Raw genomic sequence first — 25,781 nt, forward strand, 5'->3', positions numbered from 1 at the left:
GAAGTTATCGTAATGGAAGACTAGGTTTTGTGTTCCTATTTGATTGATTTTTCAGGAATCTCATTGGTTTACTTAGAACAATTAAAAGAACTTGCAAAGGTACCGATTTATCATCACCAGAAGGCAGATGACAAGATCTTTTGTCACGCTTTGATTGTTGTTCGTGCACGAATTTTTAAACCAATCAGTAATCTCATTTACTGGGACAAGATTAATTCAATTCTAAACTTGTTACCTGGGATGAAGAATTTCATAGCTGCATGTAGATAAACATATGTAGGTAAATGTTGATGTGGAGAAGTGATCATAATTAAACATTATGATTAAAGTGACAAGCGTACGGCGTCATACTAGGTTGATAACTTTCATCTTTATTTTTCCTATATATACAGTTACAATATACAACCATTCTGTTATTCACACATTGCTTAGATATATCGATCGAATAAACTGCCACGAAACCTGTTCTGTAGACTTCTGTTGAGATATGCAATTCTCAAATTGGCGGGAGGCTGAAAGGAATGTCGGGAAATATAGGGAGAGGGTTGTTGATTAATAAAGGAGGAGATGGTGAGTGCTGGGAGGGTGTGTAGAGATTTTTCAAGGGGAATGAGAGGGGTGGGGTGATTATTTCAAATGATCACACCAATGTGGGGAAATTACTCAAAATGGGGATTATTGATCGGAGGGCGATCAATAAATAGTAAAGAAGGACAAAGAATCAGAGAAAATGAAAGCCAAAAGTAACGATAAACATTTGAAAACACGACACAATAATTGATTTTCACCCAAGCAGCTGTCTGATGGGTGGGTGGGGGCACTCAACAAAGCTTTATCCGGGTAACGCGTATACAGGTTTAAATTTTAGTTTTGAAGAGTTCAAGTGGTGAATGACAGACCTTGAAGTCCTTTACTTGAAAGACTTTTTCCAGCTATTTATTCATGTTCTGGTTCAATTTTCCTTTAGTTTAAACACATTGTCTGCATTACTGGCAAGTACGGCCAGTGCCGAATTACATTAGAACCTTCCGGCGTCGTATTTTCATATTGTTCAAAATTCAGTCACATTCTATTTCACTAAGAACTGTACTTAAAAACCAGTCGTATCGGTAATTAACCTTAATATACGCTTCGTGAAAGTTATGCCACTCATACAGCCACATTGGAGCTTTAAAAAATTGTTGATAGTAATAAAAAGTTATTAATGACGTCTGAGAGAAACTTACTACGTTCTCTCTTTTACCGCGCTCCATTTCTCTTCGACTTGCCAGAAAGTACCAGCCACCAAAACAACGGAAAGCTTTGTCTGTGTTTCTCGATGACATCTGTTGCTGCTGCACTCAGGCTTGGTACCGATGCCATCGAGTTTGGCTGCTCTGCTGATTTCCCCAGCACCTTGGGATCTTATAGAAGAGGTAACAGCAGACATGTCAACTTGTCCTACGTCCATCTGCTTACCCAGGTCATTCGACTCAGCTACCTGGTCAGTGATGTCCCCTTGCATATCATTCAGAGGAAGCAATAGTGCCATGCAGCAAGAAACGGAACATTGTGGGTTTTTCAGCCACTCCTTAACGTACTGATAAAAATGCACTGCATACTGAACTGAAAATTAATCCATAGAAAATAGTTATCTGATAAAGGCTAAAATATTTAATTTGGAAAGGCAGAGCTAAAATTTGTATAACATAAATATGATTTCTCTGTACATGCGTACCAAAATAGTACTTTCTATGCGCCAAAACCGACTCATCTTTTAAAGTGTTTCGCTTGGCCCAACAAAAGTATTAACATAATAAGGTGTCTTTTTTTTTAACGGTATAAACATTATGTCGAGTTATTAAAGAGACAACAGCGTGTGTTCATGAGACGCCCGTGTTCCCCCCCCCCCCCCCCCCCGCTTCTATTCCTATAGTGAGCATGACTAAATACTGAACAACACACGCGCGTGACACATGAAAGGTCAAAGTTCATTTATTACAACACGTTATACCCTGTTTTGACTTATCATTTGAAGGAGTGCTCCGTTCTTTCTCAGGTTATTTAAAGTATCTATATTTTGGCAACGAAGGGCATGATATTTTAGCTAGAGCATTTTAAAGGATCCTTGCAAAATCTGTGAAATACTAAGCTGAATTCGATCCCTGAAATCTGTTACACCACACGATAGACAATATGGCTTAAACCATTAACCTAAACGTAAAACAACTTCTACTGACAACTATATATCTGGCTCAGATTTGGGAAGTTACAGCTCATTAATTACTAAAAATCTCTGTTATAGCAGAAAGAAAAATTTATCCCGACAGAAGGAAAAGCCTTATCAGACTTGCTGCCAAAACTTGTTACTCTCCTATTGGCTGCCTGTACTTAAAAGATGTGCTACGGGAACTTAACTTTATCAAACTAACTTAATACTCCTCTTTTGTCTTACCAGCAAGAAGACCGATCACCAATGTATTTGCTCCAATCACCAAAATCTTAAATAACATTGCATCACTGTAAGAGTCGTCTGATCCTGGAACGTTTTCTGCGGGAATCCTGCTCACAGCTCCAATGCCTAAGTTAACAACTGTAACTGCAATGGATGTAACCATCAGTCTGTTTTCAACAACGTCTTGAATGGGACTGACGGAAGAAAATACTACTCCATACATCCCAGCGATTACCCATGCTAAGCCGATATAAGACCTGCTTTCTTGTCCAACAAGTATCAGACCAGATGTTAAAATAACTTTTCGGCACATTTCAACCAGTTCCCAATACCACGAACGAGCTTTGTAATTTTCAAAGAGAAATCGTAAACCAGTGATCATTTCCGACTTGGAGGCAGAATCCTTTGGTGTATTGGCACTTTCTTTAGCTGCTATTATTCCTCTTCTCTTCCAAAGGGCGATGAACGAGGCGGTGGGCAGAGCAAAGAGGTAGGCTGTAGAAATATACGCAGCGATGGCCATTCTTTTATACTTTGGACCCGTGCACCGGATATTGTAATCCGCTTTAAGGTACACAGAACAGAACTTTTCTCCGGTATCTCGACAAATTTCTCGGCAAGCAAGCGGCAGAACTGTAGCTGTTTTAAAACAAGTACTGAGGTACGTCACATACAGCACGAAAAACAAGTTCCTGTAAACGATTTCTTTAGCCTGAGAAATTTCACTCAACTTTCCTTCCGAATTCAGTCGTCGATTCTGTAAGATTGTTATCTTTCGCACTCCATAAAACACGATAGAGAGAGAAATTACAGCAGCATTTATAGCCATCATTGCAAATAGGTTTGCAAAGGCGTCCACTTGTAAACCCGAGATAAGACACTGAACTGGTGCAACCTGGAAAACGTTCATCTGAAGTATTTCTGAATATCTACCGATGACCTCCAGTGAATCTGGCCATTTTATGAAAGAAAACGCTTCCAGTATACCGTATGTGACTTGATAAAAGCCAATTACAATCTTCAGTTTGGAAAAGAATGTATCTAAGAATGTGCGACCTTGAGTAGTTTTAGCTTTCCTTTTACTTGACCAGGCCAAGAATGCAACGATTACCATCAAAACGCATCCAACGATCGTTAGCTGCCCTATCATCCACTTCTTTGTTGGACACTGTTTGCATGTTTGCAGCTGTTTAAAATATCCAGAGCTACAAACTGCACATAAAGGTCCTTCGTAGCCTTTCTCACATTGTGACTCTAAACCTCCCTTGCAAGACTCCTTCCTGGGACACATATAAGGTGTTGGGATCGCGTATGGATATTGAACATCATCAGGGCCCAGTGCTGGTACTGATGCCAACAGGTTTCTTATGAAATCCTTGTAGCGATAAATATGTGTTTTGTTCCTCCATTCCCACCAATAACCAGATTTCAAAGAAGCATAGTCATCTTGGCATGTCAGACCACCTTGAAGTCCGCATTTGCGACATACACCGAACATATCTGTTCTGAAAAAACCCTCCAAACATTTACAAGCACGGTACCCAGCAAAGAAATCAGTCTCTGTTCCTGTGGTTGGAAATGAAATGTTAATTTACGTTTTGGCTATAGATATTAGTTGAGTTAGGTAATGTTGGTAAGCGTTGTTTGAGCAATGTCGTTCCTCAATTTTAAAACGCTAAAATTTCGTCATACACAAAAATCATTTTTTGAGTTAAGAGAACAAAAAAGAAATAAGAGCTTTTACGGAGACCAAATCCTCCTTTTTCGGTATTTTGGTACATATATTACAACCCAATTTAAAGCTATAGATGGAAACAAAGCCAGAGTTGACGCTGTTTTTGATAAAACCATTACCTGCTTTCGTTTGTAAATCACTTATATCGATCGTTTGGTAACTAGTATTTTCAAGCATAATTTCCATGGGAAAACAAAGGCGGTTTGTCTCAAAACAAGGTCAACCTCAGCCTTAAATTCATTCGAAGGCTAGAGTGCTATCGACTTACAACTGTAAAATAATGCTATTCAGTATGTAATTGTCAAACGGCTGTGAAAGATAGTAAACGCAAACTTTTAATGAGGAATAACAAAAAGCATCTTCCTTGTTTGATTGTTATTGCGTAATGTACCTTGTGGGCATGCCTTGCAATCCTGACTTTGAGTTCCGGGAGCTTTATCAAATGCAACGAAAGAACCATTAGGACATTTCTTGCAGTTCTCAGCAACATAGCCTACCTCGTCTGAGTAGAAACCACCTGTTAATTAAGGTGAAAATAGATTGCTAAGCTTTCAATTCAATATGACGTCAAACGACGGTTATGAACCAGTACAATAGTATAGTCCCACATGCACTTACTCGTCTCTCAGTTAGCCGAACAGGGGAGTTAAAGTTTATTTACAACCATTTTCGTAGCATTAGAACATGTTACATGTCAATAGAACGATATATCACGTTAGATGAATTTTTGAATTTCACAGTACCGTGTGCAAGGACAGCACAAAGTGATAACTAATAACGGTCGACAGATTCCTTTTGAACAGTTGCGTTAGACTTTTCTAACAAATCTGTAAGCTGGCAGTTATGTAAGTAACCGTCCACAAAATTATCTCGAACAATTTCTTAAGCACGAATTCTTTACCACTGATGTAAAAACAAAAACTTCCGAATGCTCTTTTAATTTGTTAAACGTGAAAATACTCCCAACAGCGCTCGATAATCCTGTTGTTTTGTCGAACCAGTTCCGCGTATGATTTGGCGCCAAGATGAACACAGCACGAAAACAAGCGTCTTGTAATGTTTGGTACATTTCAGTTTCTCGTGATTGGCTGACACTCTTTGGGTTCTGACTATCCCATGGACTTTACCTCGGGAACTGTCATGGCAAATTCTTTTGTTTTTTTCACTGATCCATGGACGTTTCCCGAGGCAATTTAACCTTGGGTAAGTCGTTTGCACACTCAAACAAGTTGCTTCCCCATCGGCAACAGGTATTACGGTTAGTGCAGTAAGGTACCGCACCTATAGGTCAACTGTATATATGCAAATGAAGGGTACCTGGCGGGCAAGAGGTACATCCTTGCCTTCCCCTTGAAGTGGAGTTAGAGAATGTTCCAAAAGGACATGGCTGAAAAGTGTAGTAGTCTGTACGATTATCAATCCGTCGGAATCCGGAAGCCATGAGAGCAGTCATAAGGGCAATACTTGGCCTCGACTCTGGGAAATAGACTCTCACTGACTGGGCGCCAGAGCTCAGCGGATTCCTAAAGTTAAAAAAAAACATTGGGTAGTTGCAGACAAAAATGAAAACAAAACAAGCAATAGCGTTTTTGTTTGAATTTTATAATTTCAGGGCTAAATATGACTTACTGCCTCCGGATGTGCTAGAGAAAAGCAAGAAATCTGCAGTAACTTGGCAGCATGGTTAAACTGCATTGATTAATTTCAGTGTCTTATGAATTACGAGACCTCAAAACATGTAAAATCAAGTCCTGGCTTTACACTACAATAGTCGTATTTCTAACGCAGGAATCCTGAGTTGAAAGGCTTGTCTTTCATCAATTAATAAATCTCACAGTTACCAAGATATGCTAGGCTACGAGGCTATTAATAAATCAATTTGCCGGAATTAAGTTCAATTAATAATTCTTTTAGGGCTTCGCACCTTGGTGGAAGCTTTTAGAAGTCTTTTTAGTCATTTCCAACGTTACTACTTACAAATATATTGTGCATTCCTTGCTAATGGTGCGGTAGTGTAATGTTCCAAGCGTACCATTCTTTAGCTCCCTGAAAAATATGTAAATACTTTCCTTTCAAAAGTTACCATTAACTGTATTGACTGTAACTTTCTGTAGTTCTAACTAAAGGTATAAATTAGCTGCTTAAAGGATCGCGCAAATTCGATAGAGAAGGTTCAAGGGTCGCGAGCGGAACCAAGAAGTTGTTGGCAACGATTTACACCTAGAATGTCTCAGCAGATGTTTCTCAGAAAATTTTAAAAATCTAGAGAGACTCCCTTGTAAAGGTGAAAGAGATTATCGTCGTCTCGTTAAAAGGTGCAAATTGTCAATTTTGTACTCACTTAGGTATTCAGGATGGGAAACCAATGGCTTTACCCGTACGGATATGGAAGTTATATCGCTAATATATAGATTTAGCCAGGGCTAAAAGCGAAGCTCTCTTTAATATTAATTTACTCAAACAAAATATAAAATCGGGTATTGCTAAAGAAACGGGTGAAGATAATGAGAAGGGTGAAATAAACAACAATTAGCAACAAAAAAAAAAAACAACTTTGCACGTGCAGAACAGTTTTTTGTACATTTCTCTACTGTTTTTTTTTTTTTTTTTTTTTTGCATGACTACAACGTGAACCTTCTAGAAACTTCCTGGTTACAGGTTTCATGGAGGAAATGTTGTATGTCTTCCTGTTCACTTTTTTTTTAGTCCCGCTCATTTTCACCTTGGTGACCTCTAGCATTTCTCATTTTCTCTTTTTATGTTTTTCTTTCAACGAAATTGGTCTCCGTTATTTTTTATTTCTTGCTCTGGCTCTTTCTCTCGTTTCCACGTTAATGTAGGCATTAAAATTTAGTCGAAAGAAAGACTCGGGTTTGTTGTTGTTTCTTACTCTTTAAAAGTTCGGGTGGTCATGCGATTTACCACCGAAAATGTTCTCTGCCGCTCTCTTTCCCGTTGCTCACCACTTTAACTCTCTCTTCTGCACGTTATATTTAATCTGCTCTCGTTTGTTGACATAACTAGCAATAATTTTGCAATTAAGCTTCAAATTTAGCACTGTAAATCGCTTTGTTATGAAAAATCTGTAAAACAAAGAAACCTCTTTTTTATAGCGGCGAGGGTCATGCTATTTCCGGCGAGGAAAAACGCGGGCTGCCCATGGTCTAAAAGCGTGATTTCCTGCGAAATCGCGTTATCCACTTCCCAGTCGAGCTGTTGTCGAACTTCCTTCCCCCTCCCCTAGCGTCTGTACGTTCGGGTGGGCGTACGCTGACGTCACAACCAAAATTTCTCGGGGGGATAGATAACCAAATGTTCTTAGTAATGGGGATCCGCTATAATAGCTCTTATTTAGTTGTCTATCTTAGTTTATACAATGGTGTGAATGTTACGCGCGCTGTGATTGGAACTATTAGAGTACAGATACGTGGATGACGTCAAGGTAAACTTGTTTTCTTTGTTTTGTTCAACGTGGCGTGCGGTTTTGAAAACGTTGGTGAGATTATTTCGGATCAAGCAAGTGAAAGCCTCGAAAAACGTTTAGCAGGAGCTATTTGGAAAGAAGAAAGTATGGAGAAACGGAGACAAAAAGAGTTCTTGACAACTTGAGAATGTCTAAACTGCGAGTAATCTTCACAACAGTTGCCATCATCTGTTATCGCTACGAGAGACTCGCTGTTTGCAAAAAGATGTTTTCGCCGTTATTCTGCTTTGAGCGAGAAAAGACGTCGAAAAACTGAATGAAAGTAAGATAAAGAAAAGCAGAAGCAGAGACGAAAAGTAGCGTTTCGGACTTACAAAATGCCTAAACTAGCAGAAATCCTCGAATAGTCAGGCGGTACGAGGCAGGTAAGTTTCTTATGTGCATCGGTCTTTTTTTTCTTTCCTGATCATTGTACAAAACAAATAGATTCCATGTTACCGTGGGTCTGTGTGGTAAAAACAGACGTACGGCAACATGGAATCTATTTCTTAAATAATGTACACCCAGTCTGGTCTTCTTTAGGGCTTTGATTCCAATTTTTCGACGAGCATACCCGTCCTTTTCTACCCCCAGAATTTTTAACTCCAAGCAACAGAGCATTTTCATTCACGTGACCAGCATCTATACAAATTTGTTGGAGCAAAAGAAAAGCGCAACTCCACAGGATCCACAGGTGTCGTGACCAACACGGCCGCCATCCACAGGTGTCGTGACCAACACGGCCGCCATCCACAGGTGTCGTGACCAACACGGCCGCCATCCACAGGTGTTGTGACCAACACGGCCGCCATCCACAGGTGTCGTGACTAACACGGCCGCCATCCACAGGTGTCGTGACTAACACGGCCGCCATCCACAGGTGTCGTGACTAATGACGGCCGCCGTTCCATTTTTTTGGAACACCAATAGGGTCGCCGTGATGTCACATTTCTGACTACATTTTCTATTTTTATTATTATTTGAAAACATTATTTTTTAAGTAATGTACTAATTCAGTCAAAGTGATACGTCACAATTGTGAGTCTAGACCGCTGAAGCCAGCAAATGACTGAATGTTTAATGTCTTCAAATTCATCCGCAGCAAATATCTGTAGAGATAATATAGGATAGAAAATTATTTACAAAATCGTAGACTATGTAACTTGAAGTTCTTTAGACTAAGCTAAGTTTTATTTTCTTTTATTTTTAAGACTCATAACTACCGCAAATCCACCATTAAGCCCCCCGGGGGCTTATTTATTTCAAGCTCATTTGAGGATTGGCGGGGCTTATTTAATTTAGAAAAGATAACAGTATATCAGTTCTCCATAAAGAACTAGAATACAAAGTGGAAAAGCTCAAGTACATGAAGGTTGCAGGTAAAGCAGCCGAGGATCAGAATTAAATCCGAACTTCCAGCAGTTGGTAAATAAACCACCCCGGATCAACCCACACGAAGTTGTACAGTTTTGAGCGATTAATACAGTCTATCATTCATTAGTGAAGAATAATCAGTGGAGGGGAGGAGGGCGGGGCTTATTCGATGAAAAGGGGGGGGGTGGGCTTATTAGAGGGAGGGGGCTTATTTGAGAAGGGGGCTTAATAGAGGATTTACGTTAAACTTTGTTTGACTAAATTTTCGAGTTACCTCAGCTGGAAAAAGATACAGGTCCCTAAAATAAGTGATTTAAAGATGGAACCTTGATGACGCAATACGGACGACATTTTAGGTGAATAGATTTTATATGGCATGGACATTAAAGGGGCTGTGTCACGGCAGTCCACTTCATTTTGTTTACTTTTGCAAATTACTCGCCCTCAATCGCTATGGAACTTAAAGTAAGCAAAGAAATTACATGTAAATGACAAAATCAGAGATCCGAGACAAACAAATACGTCTCCTGAGCATTATTTTTGAAGTTGCAAGCAGCAGGGATCAACTTTGAAAAACTGTTAGGCTGAACAGTTTTCAAAAACCCTAATTTCAGTCCGTTTCGTATTTTCCGTTCTTCAGTTTTGCCCATCCGTGGCACCTGTTGTTTCTGTTATGTTATTTTAACCTTCCTTTAAAGTTTTAAGCGGTTATTTTTATGTTTCTCTTTATTTAATGGGCATTTTGCAATTTCCTAATTTGGCTGAATTTTGCGACACAGCTCCTTTAACTGAATTTCAAAGGGAAGGAAAAAGCAGACACCATTACATTATCTTTCCATGTAATAACCTCATTCAATATCAGTCTAAATGAATAACATTCTCTAGGAAATTCATTTAATTTCCAATAAGAGTATGAAGCAATTAGTCTAGGTGGTTCAAGGACTGCCTTTTAATTTTTTAGCGATTTTTTTCCTCTGAGAAACAAAAGTGAGCCACGTTCTACAAACAAGTTATACTTACATGTTCAGGGATGAAGCTCTTCCAAGTTTAAATGCTTCTGTTTCGATCTTTTCCGTGGGATTGTCTGTCAGCATTCTAAAAAACATTTACCAGATAAAAATGTTACAAATTATGATATATTCGTTGTCTGAAATGTGGAACAAAGAGCTCAGCAATGATTTAAATCCGTTATCTTATGCTGGTCCAATTCTCTAACTACCGCCCGTAGAAGATTTAGGCCATAAGATTCAAATTTCTTGCTCATTTGGAACCTCTCTGTAGCCCAGCAGTTAACCTGGCTCTTACCCGGAATCCTTGATCCGTGGGATAACTTGTATTTCTCTTAATTTGATGAGCTTACCGCAGTCTCCCATAAAGTCATTTTATTTTGTTTACCATTCACACCACGTAATGTTATTCATATTAACCCACATTTAATAAATAAAAAGACGAATTTCAGCAAATATCACAGTCTCCCATAAAGTCATTTTATTTTGTTTTACCATTCAGACCACGTAATGTTACTCTATCGAGAAGTGTTTCTTTTAAAAGCCTTCATATTTACCCACATTTGATATATAAAAAGGCGAATTTCAGCAAATAAGTTGCCTTAAGTTACACACACTCAGAGTGGTATTAAGAAGATAATTAAAGTTTTTTTTCCTAGACAAAGCTTTTAAATCAAGATTCCAAAAAGAAAATTGACTACCGTGTATTAATACTCTTTTCGCATTGCCTTAGTTATAATCTTTCACTAGAATAAACCGCACTTACATGATTTTCAGCTGTTTTAGATAGTAAAACGCTCGGTGTGGTATGACTGGAATTAGATTGGCACTAAGAAAACTGAAATATTATATATAGATTTAATGACAATGTTTGGATGAAGCTATTCAAAGAATAAATTGATTTTACAGTCCTTGCACAACATGCTAAAAATGCCTCCAACTCAACCCTCACCTATAATAATTTTTCATCCATCTTTGATAAGGAGCAATCTACCTCAGTGTAAACCCCACCTGTGATCAGGTGTATCAGTTTGCGGGAAGGAGCGATGGGCAAAGGGAGACCTCCTTTTCTTGTTCTTGCCTCCCAAAGAAAAAGGAAGGAAGGAAGGACCGTCTGATCGCAGGCTAACCAAATTAAGTGTTAATAGGAAAGCAGTAGTTAGTTGTTTATAAGAAACCGCTGATTCAAGTTATGAGTATCAGGGGGGGAAGCATTAGAATTGCTTACAGATATATTAGTCTGGTGAAAGAAGCAAACGTGTCTGCTGATATGGAGGCGATTCTGTTGTTCCGCAGAAATCTACAACAAAGACAAAGTCGATATTTATTTAAAACAGTGACATCCTTCTTTCCGGTGACCTCTCAGTCGTGTTTGGAATTTTTTGCTAACACAGGTTGTTCACTATGCGCCCGACAATTCACTTCTGGATTTAAACTGAAGATGTGCTAGTTCATTGGTGAACAGTTTAAGTACTGGGTTTAAAAAGCGAGCAGGAGTGTATTATCTGGTTTGCAAACTGGAGGCGAAGCCGAGAGTTTTTAAACCTGATAATACATGACTACGAGTTTTTTGAACAGCTTCGGCAAAATCTCATATAGATCAACTCATTCTTGCACTAATATTGAGATTTGAGATTATTTTGGTCTAACAAAATTGGACGTAAAGTTTACCTGTGTCTATGTAAGATATAAATACATCCATTAAACATCAATTTCTTTTTTTCTCTTTATGAATTATTAATGGCTTTTTGAAAGTAGTTTTGCAAGGCATGTAACATTCAAGTGTTTTTTACCAGTTCGCAGTGTGATAAAGCTTACTTTTTATGTAACCTTAAAGAGAAAATGGATACACAGGTGAAATAATTGAATGGAATAGAAAGGAGGGGAAAAATGAAAGAGACCTGCCTGGTACAAAAACAAATAGTAGAAACAACAGCGAGGATACCAAAAAAGACTTAAAATGCTTGGAGGCTGAGCTGAGATGAATGGAACCGGCAAACAGTCTTTAGTAAGTTCAAAAAAGGCTGAGGAATGTAACAAAAGGGAAAGCTCATATCTATGTTGCGTGAGTCCTTACGTATAGAAAACTATTTTGAACATTATTCAAAATAATACTTACAGATATCTTAAACTCCCCAAACAGCAAAATACGTCCTTTGGTAAGTGAGAAATGTTGTTGTACGAAATATCACTACAAATGTATAAAAAAAAAAACAGAAGTTAATAGTTTTTGTCCTTCTTCATTAATCATGCATTCTTGCTTGCGTAGTTGCTTTATGGATTTCGTTAGAAACTCACTCAGATTATCGTTATTATTAGTTACCTTCATGATTTTTAAGTTTTTTTTTTCTAGAGGCACTTCAACCTACTGCTAAAGACCAGCAATCATGATTTACGCGGGATCATCATGTTTTGTTCGCAGGAGCTAGCTCTTGTCCTTAAACATTTGTCTCACTGTACCTAAGTATCAGCCTTCGTAACAGAATTATCATTCGTTAGATGAAAAACTCGATGAACACACAAGGTAACACCGCTGGACATTCACTAGGCAATTAAAGACCTTCATTTATCATAACCTTCGAGTTTGAAAGTTCGGAACAAAGCCGGCGGCTTTTTACAGCTGAAATCAGTTGCAGATGCCTATAATAGTTTCCTTTTTTGTGTGTTGTTGTTTTGGAGCTTTTGTAACACTTATGTCCAAACGATGCTCGTGGCTTTGCACCTTTTCCAAAGCTGTTTTCGTCTTGTCTGGTTTCTATTCTCTTTACAATGTGTCCCAGTTAAAAGTGAAGTACGTATCAATCAAAGACACGAGTAGTAAATTCAATACTCAACCAATAAATCAAACAAACGTACAGCCTCACAAGGTTACGGTTAGAAGCAAATAACTTAGACGGAAGACGCTGAATATTATTTGAAGATAACAACCTAAAAGAAAAGAAAGTTGGCCATGTTGTGGAGAAAAGTCATAGCAATGGACAAGTGATCTAGTAGATATATATAGCTCACAAAGTTTACTGCAGCGTAAAAAAGCTAACAAATGAAGGCAGATTAAGCAAAAATGTGCCTTCAGTAATTGCTTATGATATAAAAATGCAATCGTAACCTATCCCGCCTCCAGTGTCCTCGGATACATTTCAGTACTGTTAGTACCACGTGACAGGTGACATTATTCCCAGCAACGTCATCATCTTCATCTGCTGAAGACGTGACTGAGAACTGAATGTTGCAAATTATTGACGGACACGTAACCTTAGTATCATGCATAGGCAGCAGAACTCTATACCCTACTATGTTTTCCAAAAACTGGAATTTTTTGTACATATGTGAGCTCGTGAGTGTGGTCCTATAATTTCGGACCATACGAAACAGCACTGTCGCAGCTAACGATGATTATTCCTGAAGCCTGAACTATATATTCAAAGGCTTCTTGCAGAACTCTATTGGCAATCCAGGCTTAAATTAATGAAAACATGAAGTCTTACAGGGTTTGTAAACGTCCAAGGGAAGCAAACAAATCCTCCGAAAGGTTTTTAATGTTGTTTGAAGATAGGTCCCTAAAAAGGAAGAACATTTAAAAAAAAGCAATTTAAATTGCAGATGTCCAAAAAGCTTGAACTTTGCATTTGCATGTACAAAGAAAAGAAAAAATACGAACATGAAAACCCAAGAAACCCATGTTATCCATCGTTAATTTAACTAAAATAAAGAATCAACTATGTTCCAAGGAGTAAAAACAACATTGATTATTGTCCCTAGACAACTTTCAAGTGAGTAATGTTTATTCCTTTAAATTTGTTATTACAGTCGAATCTCTTGACCTTAAAAGACGTACCTGAATCATACAGTTGTGAAAAGAAAGGATCAATCTTAGCAGCTGGGCACAGAACCTTATATAAAAACAGTAACAGAATATAATATACAACACCTTATATATTCCACTGCACTAAAATTACCCTATTTTAGTTGCTGTGTCACTAAATAACGCAACTAAATTAAAATAGCTCATTACTAAAAGTCCTTCTTACGAACGCCTTCTTTAACACTTAAAAATCATGTAAAAAGTTTTTGTTGTCTTTTGTGTATGAGTTACAGAAGGCTTTCCTAAGATACTTACAGAAGGCTTGTGTAAGAGTTCACTTATAGAACGCGTAAGAGTGCTTACCCAAGCCTTTTGTAAGATACTTACAGAACGCGTAAGCAGGCTTACAGAATGCTTGTGTAAGACTTTTTATACAAGGCTTCTGCAAGTATCTAACACAAGGCTTGTATAAGAGTCCTTACACAAGGCTTGTGTAAGATACTTACAGAAGGCTTGTGTAAGATACTTACAGAAGGCTTGTGTAAGAGTCCTTACAGAAGACTTGTGTAAGGTTGCTTACACAAGGCTTGTGTAAGATACTTACAGAAGGCTTGTATAAATAGTCTTACACAAGGCTTCTGTAAGATACTTACAGAAGGCGTAAGAGTGCTTACAGAAGGCTTGTGTAAGAGTCCTTACACAAGGCTTGTAGGAAAGCCTTCTGTAACTCATACACAAAAGATATAACAACAAAAACTTTTTACATGATTTTTAAGTGTTAAAGAAGGCGTTCGTAAGAAGGACTTTTAGTAATGAGCTATTTTAATTTAATTGCTTTATTTAGTGACACAGCAACTAAAATAGGGTAATTTTAGTTCAGTGGAATATATAAGGTGTTGTATATTATATTTTGTTACTGTTTTTATATAAGGTTCTGTGCCCAGCTGCTAAGATTGATCCAAAAGAAATACTGAGAAATTCATGTTGGCCGGGATGAGTATGTTAACGATTTGGACACGACTTACAAACTAGACAGAAGTGTGAGGTGTGAAATGACGTTCGTTGTTATGCTTTGAATGCTATTCGAGCCAACATACCTAAAATAGAAAATTGTCAGAGACAACTTTTAACATAATCGATCAATTCCGAGAAGAGGTTGTATATTATATTGATAAAACAGTTATTTTAATCTGATTGTCAGCCTCATTTATAAAATGATTGTTTGAAAGCAGTTTGATATTTCTAAACTAAAGACAATTTAAATGAGCATAAATTACTTTATCCATACAGTGTGTATATATTTATTACAGATCTGCAACGAATTACAGATCACATTATTCAGTGCTAAGCATCTTCCGGCTATCCTTACTAATTTCAAAAAACGATGCATAATTTTGATTTTGTCTTCTCTGTCGAGCACATAATATTCTACCGTGTTATATTTTACATTGAAATTCATATCAAGAAGAGAACTTACAGCTCAGTACAGTACACAAGCCTTGCTCTTCAAGGTTATCCTACCCACTCATTATTCGATCATTACGCACTCTTTAGTCTTGTTTTCTTTATGTTGTAGTGAGTAAAAAACGCTCTTTATGTAAGTAAGCAGTTTTGCAATTGAGAAAGTAATCAGTAGTGGTAAAAGTATAGACAAAATAAAGAGTAAACTATTAATTAGCTTAAGTAAATAACTATCACACCAAACATTAAGAAACTAACAGATTTTGCAAATTAATAGGAGTAGAAAATGTTTCCGCTGTTAGGTTTTTAATATTGTTTGCAGTCAAATTTCTGCAAAATAATTAAAGAAAGAAAATTCTTCATTAACACGGTATGGATTCACCATATAGGCAAAACTTAATTAAAATGATTTATTTATTCTTTCATTTATCAATTCATTTATTTGTTTATTTATCTATTTACTTATTTATTTATTTATTTATTTATTTATTTATTTAGTAACACAATTCAAGAGACAACACTAAAAATGACTTAGGATAGAGTCCATTTTAAAATTCTAAGCCACACCTATACTTAATGGGCCAGTTTAGAGTTATTTAAACGGAGTTTAGCCAGTTTTTAACAAAACTTCGTTCTAAGCCATTTTCAGTTTGGCGAACGCTTTTATTTCAACACCATTTATCGTGAACAGTTTCATTAAAGCATGTAAAGTAGACTAGAGAAGCATTTATCTTCTTAAAATAACCCACTAAGGAAGAGATCTGGAGGTCCAAACATTTCCTAAACCGTGGTCTAAGTTCGATTTTGTTTAAATAACTGACCCAATGAATTTCCGTTTAACTTGAGACGTTATAGATGAATTATACGTATACTTACAACTCACTTAGACCTAATAATGAAGCAAATATTCCTTGTGGTAGAACCTTAATAGCATTTGATGACATTTCCCTAAGAATGATTAAGGACAGATATCTTAATCGTATCATTATTATCATTACCATTATTTTATCATAATTTAGTGAATTTTTTTACACACTGAAGGAGATTGATTTGGTGGAAGTTACAGTAATTATATGAAGTCCACTGATGATAGGATCATGTTGCCAGCAGTGATGGCATGAGTTTGATCCAAGGGATCCCTTGTGGTTGAAGTATTACTAAGCATTTATTATGTTTGCTATTAGCTTTTACCAGTAACGGTATTTAATTCTTACTACACAACTACAGACTTACAGCCAGTAAAGATTTCTCATGGGATCAAACACTCCGGCAGGAAGAACGGTTAAAGAATTATACGACAAATCCCTACAAAAACATTGATCTGAATAAATTAACTTTTGGTACATTTTAATACTAAGCAAAATTTAAAGATATTCTGTGTTGCTATTCATTCAAAATATGCTCCACTCCTGGAGAAATTCCTCACGACAAATTCTCCCGAACCAGCAAGCGATGACCAAATTTCAGGATGTTGGCTATTACTATTTTCAGGATTGGCTTCAGTGTTGATAATATTAGGCTGTGAGTTTCTTTTTAAAAAAACATATGGCCATGTGCGAGCTGTTTTTAAGGCCTCCATCTGCGCATGATCGAAATCAGAGGGAAACCAGCCGGGCACCCGACAACCAGCAGTAACACCAATGACTATTAAAAGCCGTCTTGTGCAACTAAAACAAATTACAATTAATCTGGAGATTACGTCAAAGTGTTCATTGGAAAATTCGAACTAGTCCTTTGTGGGGCGTTATTCCAGGCATTACTAGAATGAGGAAGGTCTTTGTAGCTTAGAAACCTGATCTGGCCATTCAGTCAAAAACCTTTTAACTTACAGGCGATAAACGTTTGTCAGTGGAGCAAATATTCCATCGGGTAAATACGAAATAGCATTTGATGACAAGATCCTGAAGGAATGGACAAAACGATTAAACTTTTATCATTTATCATTATTATTATTATTATTATTATCATCATCATCATCATCATCATCATCATCATTATTATTATTATTATTATTATTATTATTATTATTACTATTATTATCAGGTAATTAACTCCGTATTGTGAATACTGTATAGACCCCTCTATATACGACTTACGCGAATTCAAGGTAATTCGTACGCAACACTCACAGTACGTCTAGGTTCGACAAGTTATGAAATAACTTGGTAGGGAGAACTTCAATGTTGTTTGACTGAAGGTACCTGAGAAAGAAAAATGTTTTCTTTCAACAAATTAATAATTCTTGTTCAGTTTGATATTTTATCTACATAGAATATATCCCAAGACCAGTGAAATGTTTTTAGCAGTTAGCGGTACAAAAGCATAAACAAACTAAGGTTCAGATAGTTTAAAGAAACAAAGATCATTTTGACTTATGTCATCTCTGGTGATAAAGTGAACCCAGTAGCAAACAATTCACATTTGAACACTTCTTAAGATACAAGAAACACATCAGAAGATCAGTTATAAAAGTTATTCTTTAATTAAAAAAGCACTTACTTTTGAACATTTTAAGTGGTAAATACCCTTACCTAAGAGCAAGATGAAAATATGGATGTGTTCACAACGACAATCGCATAGCTGTATGATTTATATGTTATGTATTTTAATCTATCGATATTTACAGAAACTGCAGATTGGGAAAGTTTGAAAATATTTCAGCCGAGGGTTGAGGAACGTCACTTCCATGCAGACCTCTAGAAAGACAAAAAGAAACATCTATTTGTAATGTAACAGCTGGACACAAATTCAATACCAGACATGGCAGAAAAATTCCATTTCTCATTACAATAATCATCAGTGGCACTGATAAAATTGAATAGTAATGAACGCTGCTTTGAATTCATGAGACTTTAAAGATATGATTTTACCTAAACAGCAACCAAACATAACAGGGGCATGCGATTGTTTTCTGTAAAATATCTGTTCGGAGAAGCAAAAATTTATTACCTAGAATTTTCTAATATTTGAGGAAGGCTAAAAATTTCTAGAGGACCTTTACATCCATGTACCAGTTTTCGAAACTTATCTAATAAATTCCCTACGAATTTCTGAAGTTTAATTTTTCGCATTTCACTCACCAGGTTAAGCTATTTCTCCTAGGAAAAGGAAACCTAAAGTTTTCGGAATCGAGAATGCGATGGAGAGACGAATCAGAAAATTATTTCTTTCGTAAATCTTTAAATTTTCGGGAAAATGATACTGAAGCCCTTGAAATTTCAAAAAGACTCAAGCTGACACAGGATGACCAAACAGATATAAATTTTATAGCGCCACTTAGAATACATTAGAGATCTAAAAGTATTCTGCATAGCCTAATAAAAAGTGTTTTCAATGCATTTAGGGGGATACCAGTCGTTGGTTACCCCTGATATAACATATCAAAAGTAAAGCCAGACTACTCTGATTGGGTCTAACGGTTTTTTCCTAATAATTTGGCGGAGTAAGTGTACAAACTTCGTTCAGGAAAACCGAAAAAAAGGTTTATATAGCAGTCCATGCTTAGAGAGAAAACAACGATTTCAGTTAACAAAATGTTAAGTTTGTAAATACAGTTGACTCTCGATAACTCGAACCTTCAAGGGAAATCGAAAAAGGTTCGAGTTATCGGGAGTTCGAAGAAAATAGCCGAGAGTAGGGTAAAACACAGTTTTTACCGCCCAGTGAACATTTTAATCGCATTTAATTGTAGAAATGTCAAGTGAAGATTAAAAGATACTTTTAGATTATAAATCAGAACGTAATGTAACAAAACATAGCCTAAACAGAGCATGCGTTTCACTGTTTTGAGAAGAAAAGCTGCTTTACGTTAGCCTGTGACAATCAAAATCAGCCTCCACTAGCAGACTATACTCCTACAACTCGTCAATAGGAAATCCAAAATTCAATGTTTCGGACGCCAGTAGAAGATTTTTTCCCGACTTTTTAAGGGCTAAAAACATGGTTCGAGTTATTGAGGGTAAAATTATATTGAAAATGACCTGAGGGGAAACGAAAATTGGTTCGAGTTAGCGGGAGGTTCGAGTTAGCGGGAGGTTCGAGTTATCGAGGTTTTGAGTTACCGAGGGTAAAATTACAGTGAATGTATGACGGAAATCCAGGGGAATTCGATTTTGGTTCGAGTTAGCGCGAGGTACGGGTTAGCGAGGGTTCGAGTTATCGGGAGTCGACTGTACATATACTTTTTACCCGTAGCCATGTACGACACCTGAAGAAGGATCATGAGGTTATCTTTCCATTAAGATCTCTCCTAACAGATAACCCACCCAGCCAAAGACTGAAGGCTAGCCACACCACCGGGGTCTACGTCCTTTTCTCTTTCCGAACAGTGGTGTGGGTTCTTTTACGTTTCACAAGAACCAGATAAGTGAAAGTGCTGTGAGACGGGACCAACGGTTTTTCGTCCTTATCCAAAGAGACTAGAAAGTCTAATCGTTTGCAGATGTCATTACAAAGGCAGCAGGTTCTTATCAGTTATTTAACGGCCCTGAGTGTTGGTCCCGCTAGGGTTTGGAGGCCGTGACCTCCCGCTCAGTAGAATAGCGCTCTTCCAACTGAGCTAACCAGGCTGCGGTTTAATAGTAAGTTTTTCCAACGCATTGAGTGGCGCAAGCTAGGACGCTAATAGATAAGCCATTGTGCGCTTGCGCAAATGGCTATTTCACAGTTGTTAATTAACAGTTGTTAATAAGTAGAGTCGACGCATTCTTACATTTTCTCAACAATAGTTGGTGCACATCTGATGGTGTCCATGGGGAACATGGCATTCAAACAGTTGAATGAATTTCCCAAGAGAACGTGGTATTGATGTGAGCAGCTGCTGGGGTTACAATCTTAAAGAAATAAAGTGATAATTAAAGCAAGGTGACAATATAGTCTGATCCTCCCTAGCGACGCAAGCTTGAATTTTCTAGTACGCTGAAGGATTACGCTTTGAGAAAACTACAAATCAAGTTATAAAAAGCGACGAGACACGAGCGTCCCATGGAGAAATATATATAAATACATATATATATATATATATTTCCGGCCGTACTTACCAGTAAAAATGACTGGAAATTCTTTCTTGTCAGTTCCATGTCTACTCGTTGCAACACAAGAATAATTTCCTTGTTGATCCAGAGTGATTACAGCTTCAGGGTTTGTTGTATTTACCAGTACTGTGTTGTTTCTCAACAAGGCTATGCTAATTAAGGGACTCCCGGTAGCTTTACAGCGCAGCTTGAAGCCTGGTAATGCAGTTAGAACAGGAGCTGGTAATATCACTTTGGGTGGAACTGCAGAACAGAAGCAAGTAAGCTCGTTAGTTAGTAGAAGGTCTTAAAGTATCTCATATCATATTTTATTCTTAAATAAGATATAAAGGGTACAGGAAACATGGCTCACACCCCAACCCAAAAGGCGACTTTAATCTGAGTTCCAAAAACCCTCACTTTTAAAATGAGGCTAAGTGTACAACCTTTCGTGTGAAAATTGGTTTTATTTGCGTGGGAGAATGAAAACTCATTCCCCCTCCCGCCCGGGGGATAAAAAGGAAGTGGCATTTAAGTACGTTAAAAATGTCCCAAAATGAGTCACTATAACTCACCATGTGGAATAGGAGTAAAGTGTAGCAGAAATCCTTCTCTTTCGTAAATAGCATCTGAATGAAATGTCATCAGAACAACTTCTCCAGTAACAAGCACTTCATACCCATTCTTCTGGCCGCAATGTAGACCAGGAACTTCGTTATTTTCATTAGTTATCTTTAAAAAGTCAAATCTACAAACACAATCAGCCAGGAATTTCCATAAGAAACTGCTCGATAACAAAAAATTTTTCCGCCCTTCAGGCCTCAATTTGGTCTAAATATAAGTGTGGGCTCCGGCCCCAGGGCCCCTCCCCTGGATCTGCCACTGGCATCTCCGACCCGTGACATAGGGGGCAACCAATGCCCCATAAAAGGGGTAAGTTTGGTTCATACACCGCAACATGATAACTTGGTCCGCAACAGGAAGTATTAGGTAGTATAACCAAGAAGGGATCTCTTGGCATAACTTATATTTCTCACCTGCAATCTTTGTCGGTGTATTCCATACTGAATTTCTCAAAAATAACTTTCATGGTCATGTCCTTTGGAATCGGAACCAAGTAGATACAGTCCATTCTAGACGGATATTTATTCGGGAATCCAGGACTTTTCAGCGAGTTGTTTACAACAGCTCCACAACCTATTCACAAAACACAACAGTACTCTGAATTTTGTCGTGAAAGATTAATTTGAGATGCTTTTGAAGCTCGCCAGTTAACGATACTACACATGGGACAAAGTTATGTGACTGCATATATTAATTTTTTACTATCCTTTATTATATTGTTGCTGAGAATTTAAAGGACAACGTAAAATTTATCCTTTCCACGGATTGACTCATTGAATACAGGCTGCCCGCACCTTAGTACTGTTGAATACTGCCTCTCATAAATCCCCCACCCTACCTCACCAAGGTGGCCTTTTCTGGTGTGACGGTACACAGTCGGAAACGCCGTTATTTATGCACCCAAACCGACGAGCGTACAAGTATGTTTCATAAGTTCAAACACGGTGTGTTTGCCAATTGACACTATTAATACATACAACTACAATGGTGGGGAAAATGCGGAACATAGATAAAACAGCAAAATGCGATCTTACGATACCATTTGAGGGTAATTCAGAAGTTGTACTGTTATCTGTTAAAGAAAATAAAGAACCTTGAACATCCTGAAATAATTATCACTTTTTATAAAATAATGTGGATTACAATAAATTAACTGAACAGGACATTGCTCATATGGAAGATCCTACTGAAGGTATAAAGTTGTCACATTAGGAGTCTAGATCAAGAGTTTTTCATGTAAAAGAAAAGTGAATTTAGTCCCACTGCAAGCACATGACTTCAACTTATAATGAAACTTCCTTCACGATGTATTTCCTAGGACGTTCGGCCGAAAGACTAATAAGACTAAAAAGATCTATAAAGTCATGTATTATCCGCTATGTCTTCATCTCTTCAAGTACCGAGATTGGTTATGCGAAGTGGCAACAACATTTATTTTAGTAATAATTGCAAGTAACTGATCGGCAATATCAAATGTGAAAAGCAGAATAAAAGTGCACCGCTTTTTTGTGAATTACGCAGACGCTTGCCTGCCCGTCGGAGTAATTTTATAGCTCACCCATCTGATTTGTTTTTAGATTGCTTCAACGCGACAAAACTAGACTATCCCTGGCTTTAGTTTCCACATAAAGAAAATGTAATACCTTTCTTGTCGTATGTGCTATTGTTTCCTTAACCCTTTAAACCCTAAGATCAAAATTAAAATTCTCCTTTATCGCCCCTATTCATTTAATACAGAAGTAGTGGGGAGAAGTTGATAAAATATCAAACAAACACATCTTGTGTGATCACGTCCTTAATTCTCATGCCCACTCTGTTTTACAAAGCATTGCTATTACAAGGAGAAATTTGATGCTGATCACTCTTAGGGTTTAAAAGGTTAAAAGTCCCAGAAAAAAATACGGCAGATATAGCAAAATAAAGCTGATAAATCCATATGGAATTTTCTCACATTTCACAGACATTGTGATGTCAAAAGATACCTACCCACTGGAACAGCGTGAAAAAATACCCAGAATCCTCTTTCACTATCACTTGAGTCCGAGCGGAATATCAACAAAACATATTCTCCGGTGACGGTTACTTTTCGTCCAGTTTCCAGACCACAGTATATGCCAAACTTTTGATTTTTGTTGTTGATAATCTCCAGAGAGTCAAAGCTACGAAGAAAAAAAATGCAACAATTAAACTATAATTGTCTCTCCTTCTTCTCCTACTCCTCCAATTTTTTAAGCGTACACTGATGGCCTTCGTTGCATCGCCTGAGTGTGTGATCCATATTCATCTATTAACAGATTCATTTAATCTTGTAACAGCTTTGAAATAATAATTATATAATAACAACACTGACCAACCTGCCTGTAAAAAATAAATATAAAAAATAAAGCAAAAATATTGGTCTTACAACTTTAAAACGTTGTAACAGAACTCTAAACTCTATGGCTCTCTTTTGCGCAGCCAAAAGATCCAAAAGCTCTTCAGTCGAGAGTGCTATTTTAAAACACTTATCTTGAATTAGGAAATAAGAATTTTCATCTACTTACTCGCAAGTTGATTCATACTCCACATAAAAATCCTCAAATGAAACTCTCATGGCCATGCCGTGTGGTATGGCAACCAGATAAAGACAATTCATGTTTTTGGGATAGACAGTATGTGGATAGCCAGGACTTTTGAGTGTGTTATTTACAACTGCACCGCAACCTAGAAACAGAGAGAAACAACTCTTAGTCTATGTCACTACCATCAGCTTGCTGCTGCCAAATACAGAGATCTGGGAGCTTGAGGAAAGATGTTTTTGAATGACGCAAGTCTCCAAACCACTTGACAAGAATGCAAAACGTCCACTTCCGGTTGACATGCGTCATTAAAAAACGCCTTTACTCAAGCTTACATGGTCACTTTACTATAGGTAGATACTTACTAGAATCGAACCACAGAGGATCTCGTCCGAGAAGAGATCTGGACATTTCTACTTTATAAAGGAATATGCAATTTCTAAGTTACGACAATGTGTAGTTCAATCATAGTTATTAGAGGAGGCTGGTTATAAAAAGCGGCAAACATCAATGACAAAAACAACAGTGCTGCAGTTTATGTTGGAAGCACCCTGAAAGTGCACAATCCTTTGTTTTCTGTTGGCAAATTGTTACGGAATAAATTAATGCAACGTTTTTATTGGTCAATACAATCAAAATGATAGGAATTCTTTTGAACGTTGTGCACTTTCAGGTCCACAAAAACATATAACAAAGGAGTCTGACGGGTTTCATAACCATTCCACTCAATTAACTATGGTTCAATGTTTCGCTCAAGTCTTCTTTAATATATTCTCGGATAGCGTGGTACATTGCGCATGAGCACAGAGAGCAGACGAGGCGTCAAAGGAATTGCTCACAAGAGGTCAAAAATAGCGGAAAATTCAAAACCGCCACCTAAAGGAATCGTAATGACTTGAGAGAGATGGTTGATTACCAGAGGCTCTAACCATAGGGTTTTAACCGGGAAATATTTGGTATTTTGAATGGCTGTAGTTCGCTTATGGGAAGTGGTCGTATGTGCAGGTTCGACGATACTTTCCTTGAACCCAGGTTCTTCCCTCATTCATTACGATAGCACAGTATAATATTCATCCCTGGGTATTGTTATTCATGACATTATAATAAGGCATGGGGAATCGACAATCTGACCTGGGACAAGCCCAAGACAGACTGAATCGAATATAGATAATCTGGAACCTGACTTAATCGCTGGGGAGGGCGGGTCGGTCGCCAATCCCCCTTCGGGTCGGACAAAGTGAAGTGAATGGGGCAATGCGTGCCACTGTTTCCTATTATATATACTCATTTGCATATCATTAATTAATCCCCAGGAATGATATTTACAATTCAGATGGGACGTGAAAAGTACATTAATTGTCCGAGCCATAGCACAGGAGAGGTGATATAATTCAGCAATAATGAACCAACCTATCGATGCGTGGGTCCAGTTCATTTCATTTAACACCAAAAGCGTCACAAGCAGCTGTGCACTCCAGCAGTGTTTTTTATCCATTACAAACTACTTGATCTAAAACAAAAGTGACATACAAATTTATGACATACTGGTCAGTTCTTGGAAATATAGATAAATAGAGTAGATCAAAAAACAAACTAAAGCTAAACATCCTGTAAAACTAATAATTCCCTTAAATGAGGTTTTCTTAAATGTAAAAGGTAACTGTAAAAGATAAATGTTACATGTACGCTGATAAAGAAAATTAAAAAACTTTTTCTGCTCTGTCAAACTTTTAAACCCTTTTTTTGACCTTTCGGTTCATATTTACTGCCAGATAACGAAAACTACAAGCACAAACCGATTTAAAACAGTGTAGGAACCATTTAACTATTTCTTCAAAAAAAAAATTAAAATATCTTTCGATTCTTACCTGGTTTTGTACGCAATATCACTCATATAAGATGTCTGAACTCTAAATCTACTAAAACTGTCTAACCAGTGATACCAGAAATCATACAGCATTAAGATAAGAAGCTATAAGAGGTAAAATCATTTGTCCTGGGTCGGGTAAATGATTCAATGCTTTACCAGAAGATATAATCTCTTTAACATAGCTTAACATCGCCTTAAGCTACACTGCAGCTGACCAACAACGTCCCATCAAATTTCCAACTATACTTTTTCATACTACAATATTGTAACGACTTTCCAATTGAATCTTCTGACGATATAGTGAAAACATGAAAGTTTACTGAAAGATACATACCTTGCAACATCAGCCGCAGGCAGGAAAAGTTCATTCGTTGAAAGAGTCACAGGTTCGAAAACCTTTAAATGACCGAATAAATCCAGTTGTTCATGCTCACATTGGCC

The 25,781-nt window shown here is 37.4% G+C and overlaps 1 protein-coding gene and 1 long non-coding RNA gene across 2 annotated transcripts; both read right to left on the reverse strand.

Annotated features, from left to right (window-relative positions):
• Nucleotides 1-1,038: 1,038 nt before the first annotated feature.
• LOC140950831 (uncharacterized) lies at nt 1,039-23,881 on the reverse strand. The gene is made up of 13 exons (XM_073400053.1): nt 23,819-23,881; nt 23,456-23,643; nt 22,899-23,071; nt 21,326-21,485; nt 20,864-21,036; nt 20,316-20,552; nt 11,959-12,037; nt 11,832-11,843; nt 10,027-10,101; nt 5,487-5,692; nt 4,561-4,686; nt 2,435-4,000; nt 1,039-1,605 (listed from the first exon to the last, which is right to left on the reverse strand). The coding sequence occupies exons 1-13, from the start codon at nt 23,879-23,881 to the stop codon at nt 1,226-1,228; spliced, it is 3,438 nt and encodes a 1,145-aa protein (XP_073256154.1). The 3' UTR covers nt 1,039-1,225.
• On the reverse strand, nt 17,410-20,107 carry LOC140951172 (uncharacterized). Its single transcript, XR_012167257.1, has 3 exons — nt 19,988-20,107; nt 17,901-17,972; nt 17,410-17,477 (listed from the first exon to the last, which is right to left on the reverse strand). It is a non-coding gene; the product is annotated as an uncharacterized lncRNA (long non-coding RNA).
• Nucleotides 23,882-25,781: the final 1,900 nt, after the last annotated feature.

The sequence above is a fragment of the Porites lutea genome, chromosome 10, assembly GCF_958299795.1.
Source record: "Porites lutea chromosome 10, jaPorLute2.1, whole genome shotgun sequence".
NCBI lineage: Eukaryota > Metazoa > Cnidaria > Anthozoa > Scleractinia > Poritidae > Porites > Porites lutea.

Coding starts and splice junctions, on each gene's coding strand:
- LOC140950831 (XM_073400053.1), bottom strand. CDS start 23,881: ATGTCCAGATCTCTTCTCGGACGAGATCCTCTGTGGTTCGATTCTAGT. Junction 23,644..23,818: donor CTAGTAAGTATCTACCTATA/GTAAAGTGACCA, acceptor GTAGTGACATAG/ACTAAGAGTTGTTTCTCTCT. Junction 21,486..22,898: donor TTTTCACGCTGTTCCAGTGG/GTAGGTATCTTT, acceptor TTTTGTGAATAG/GTTGTGGAGCTGTTGTAAAC.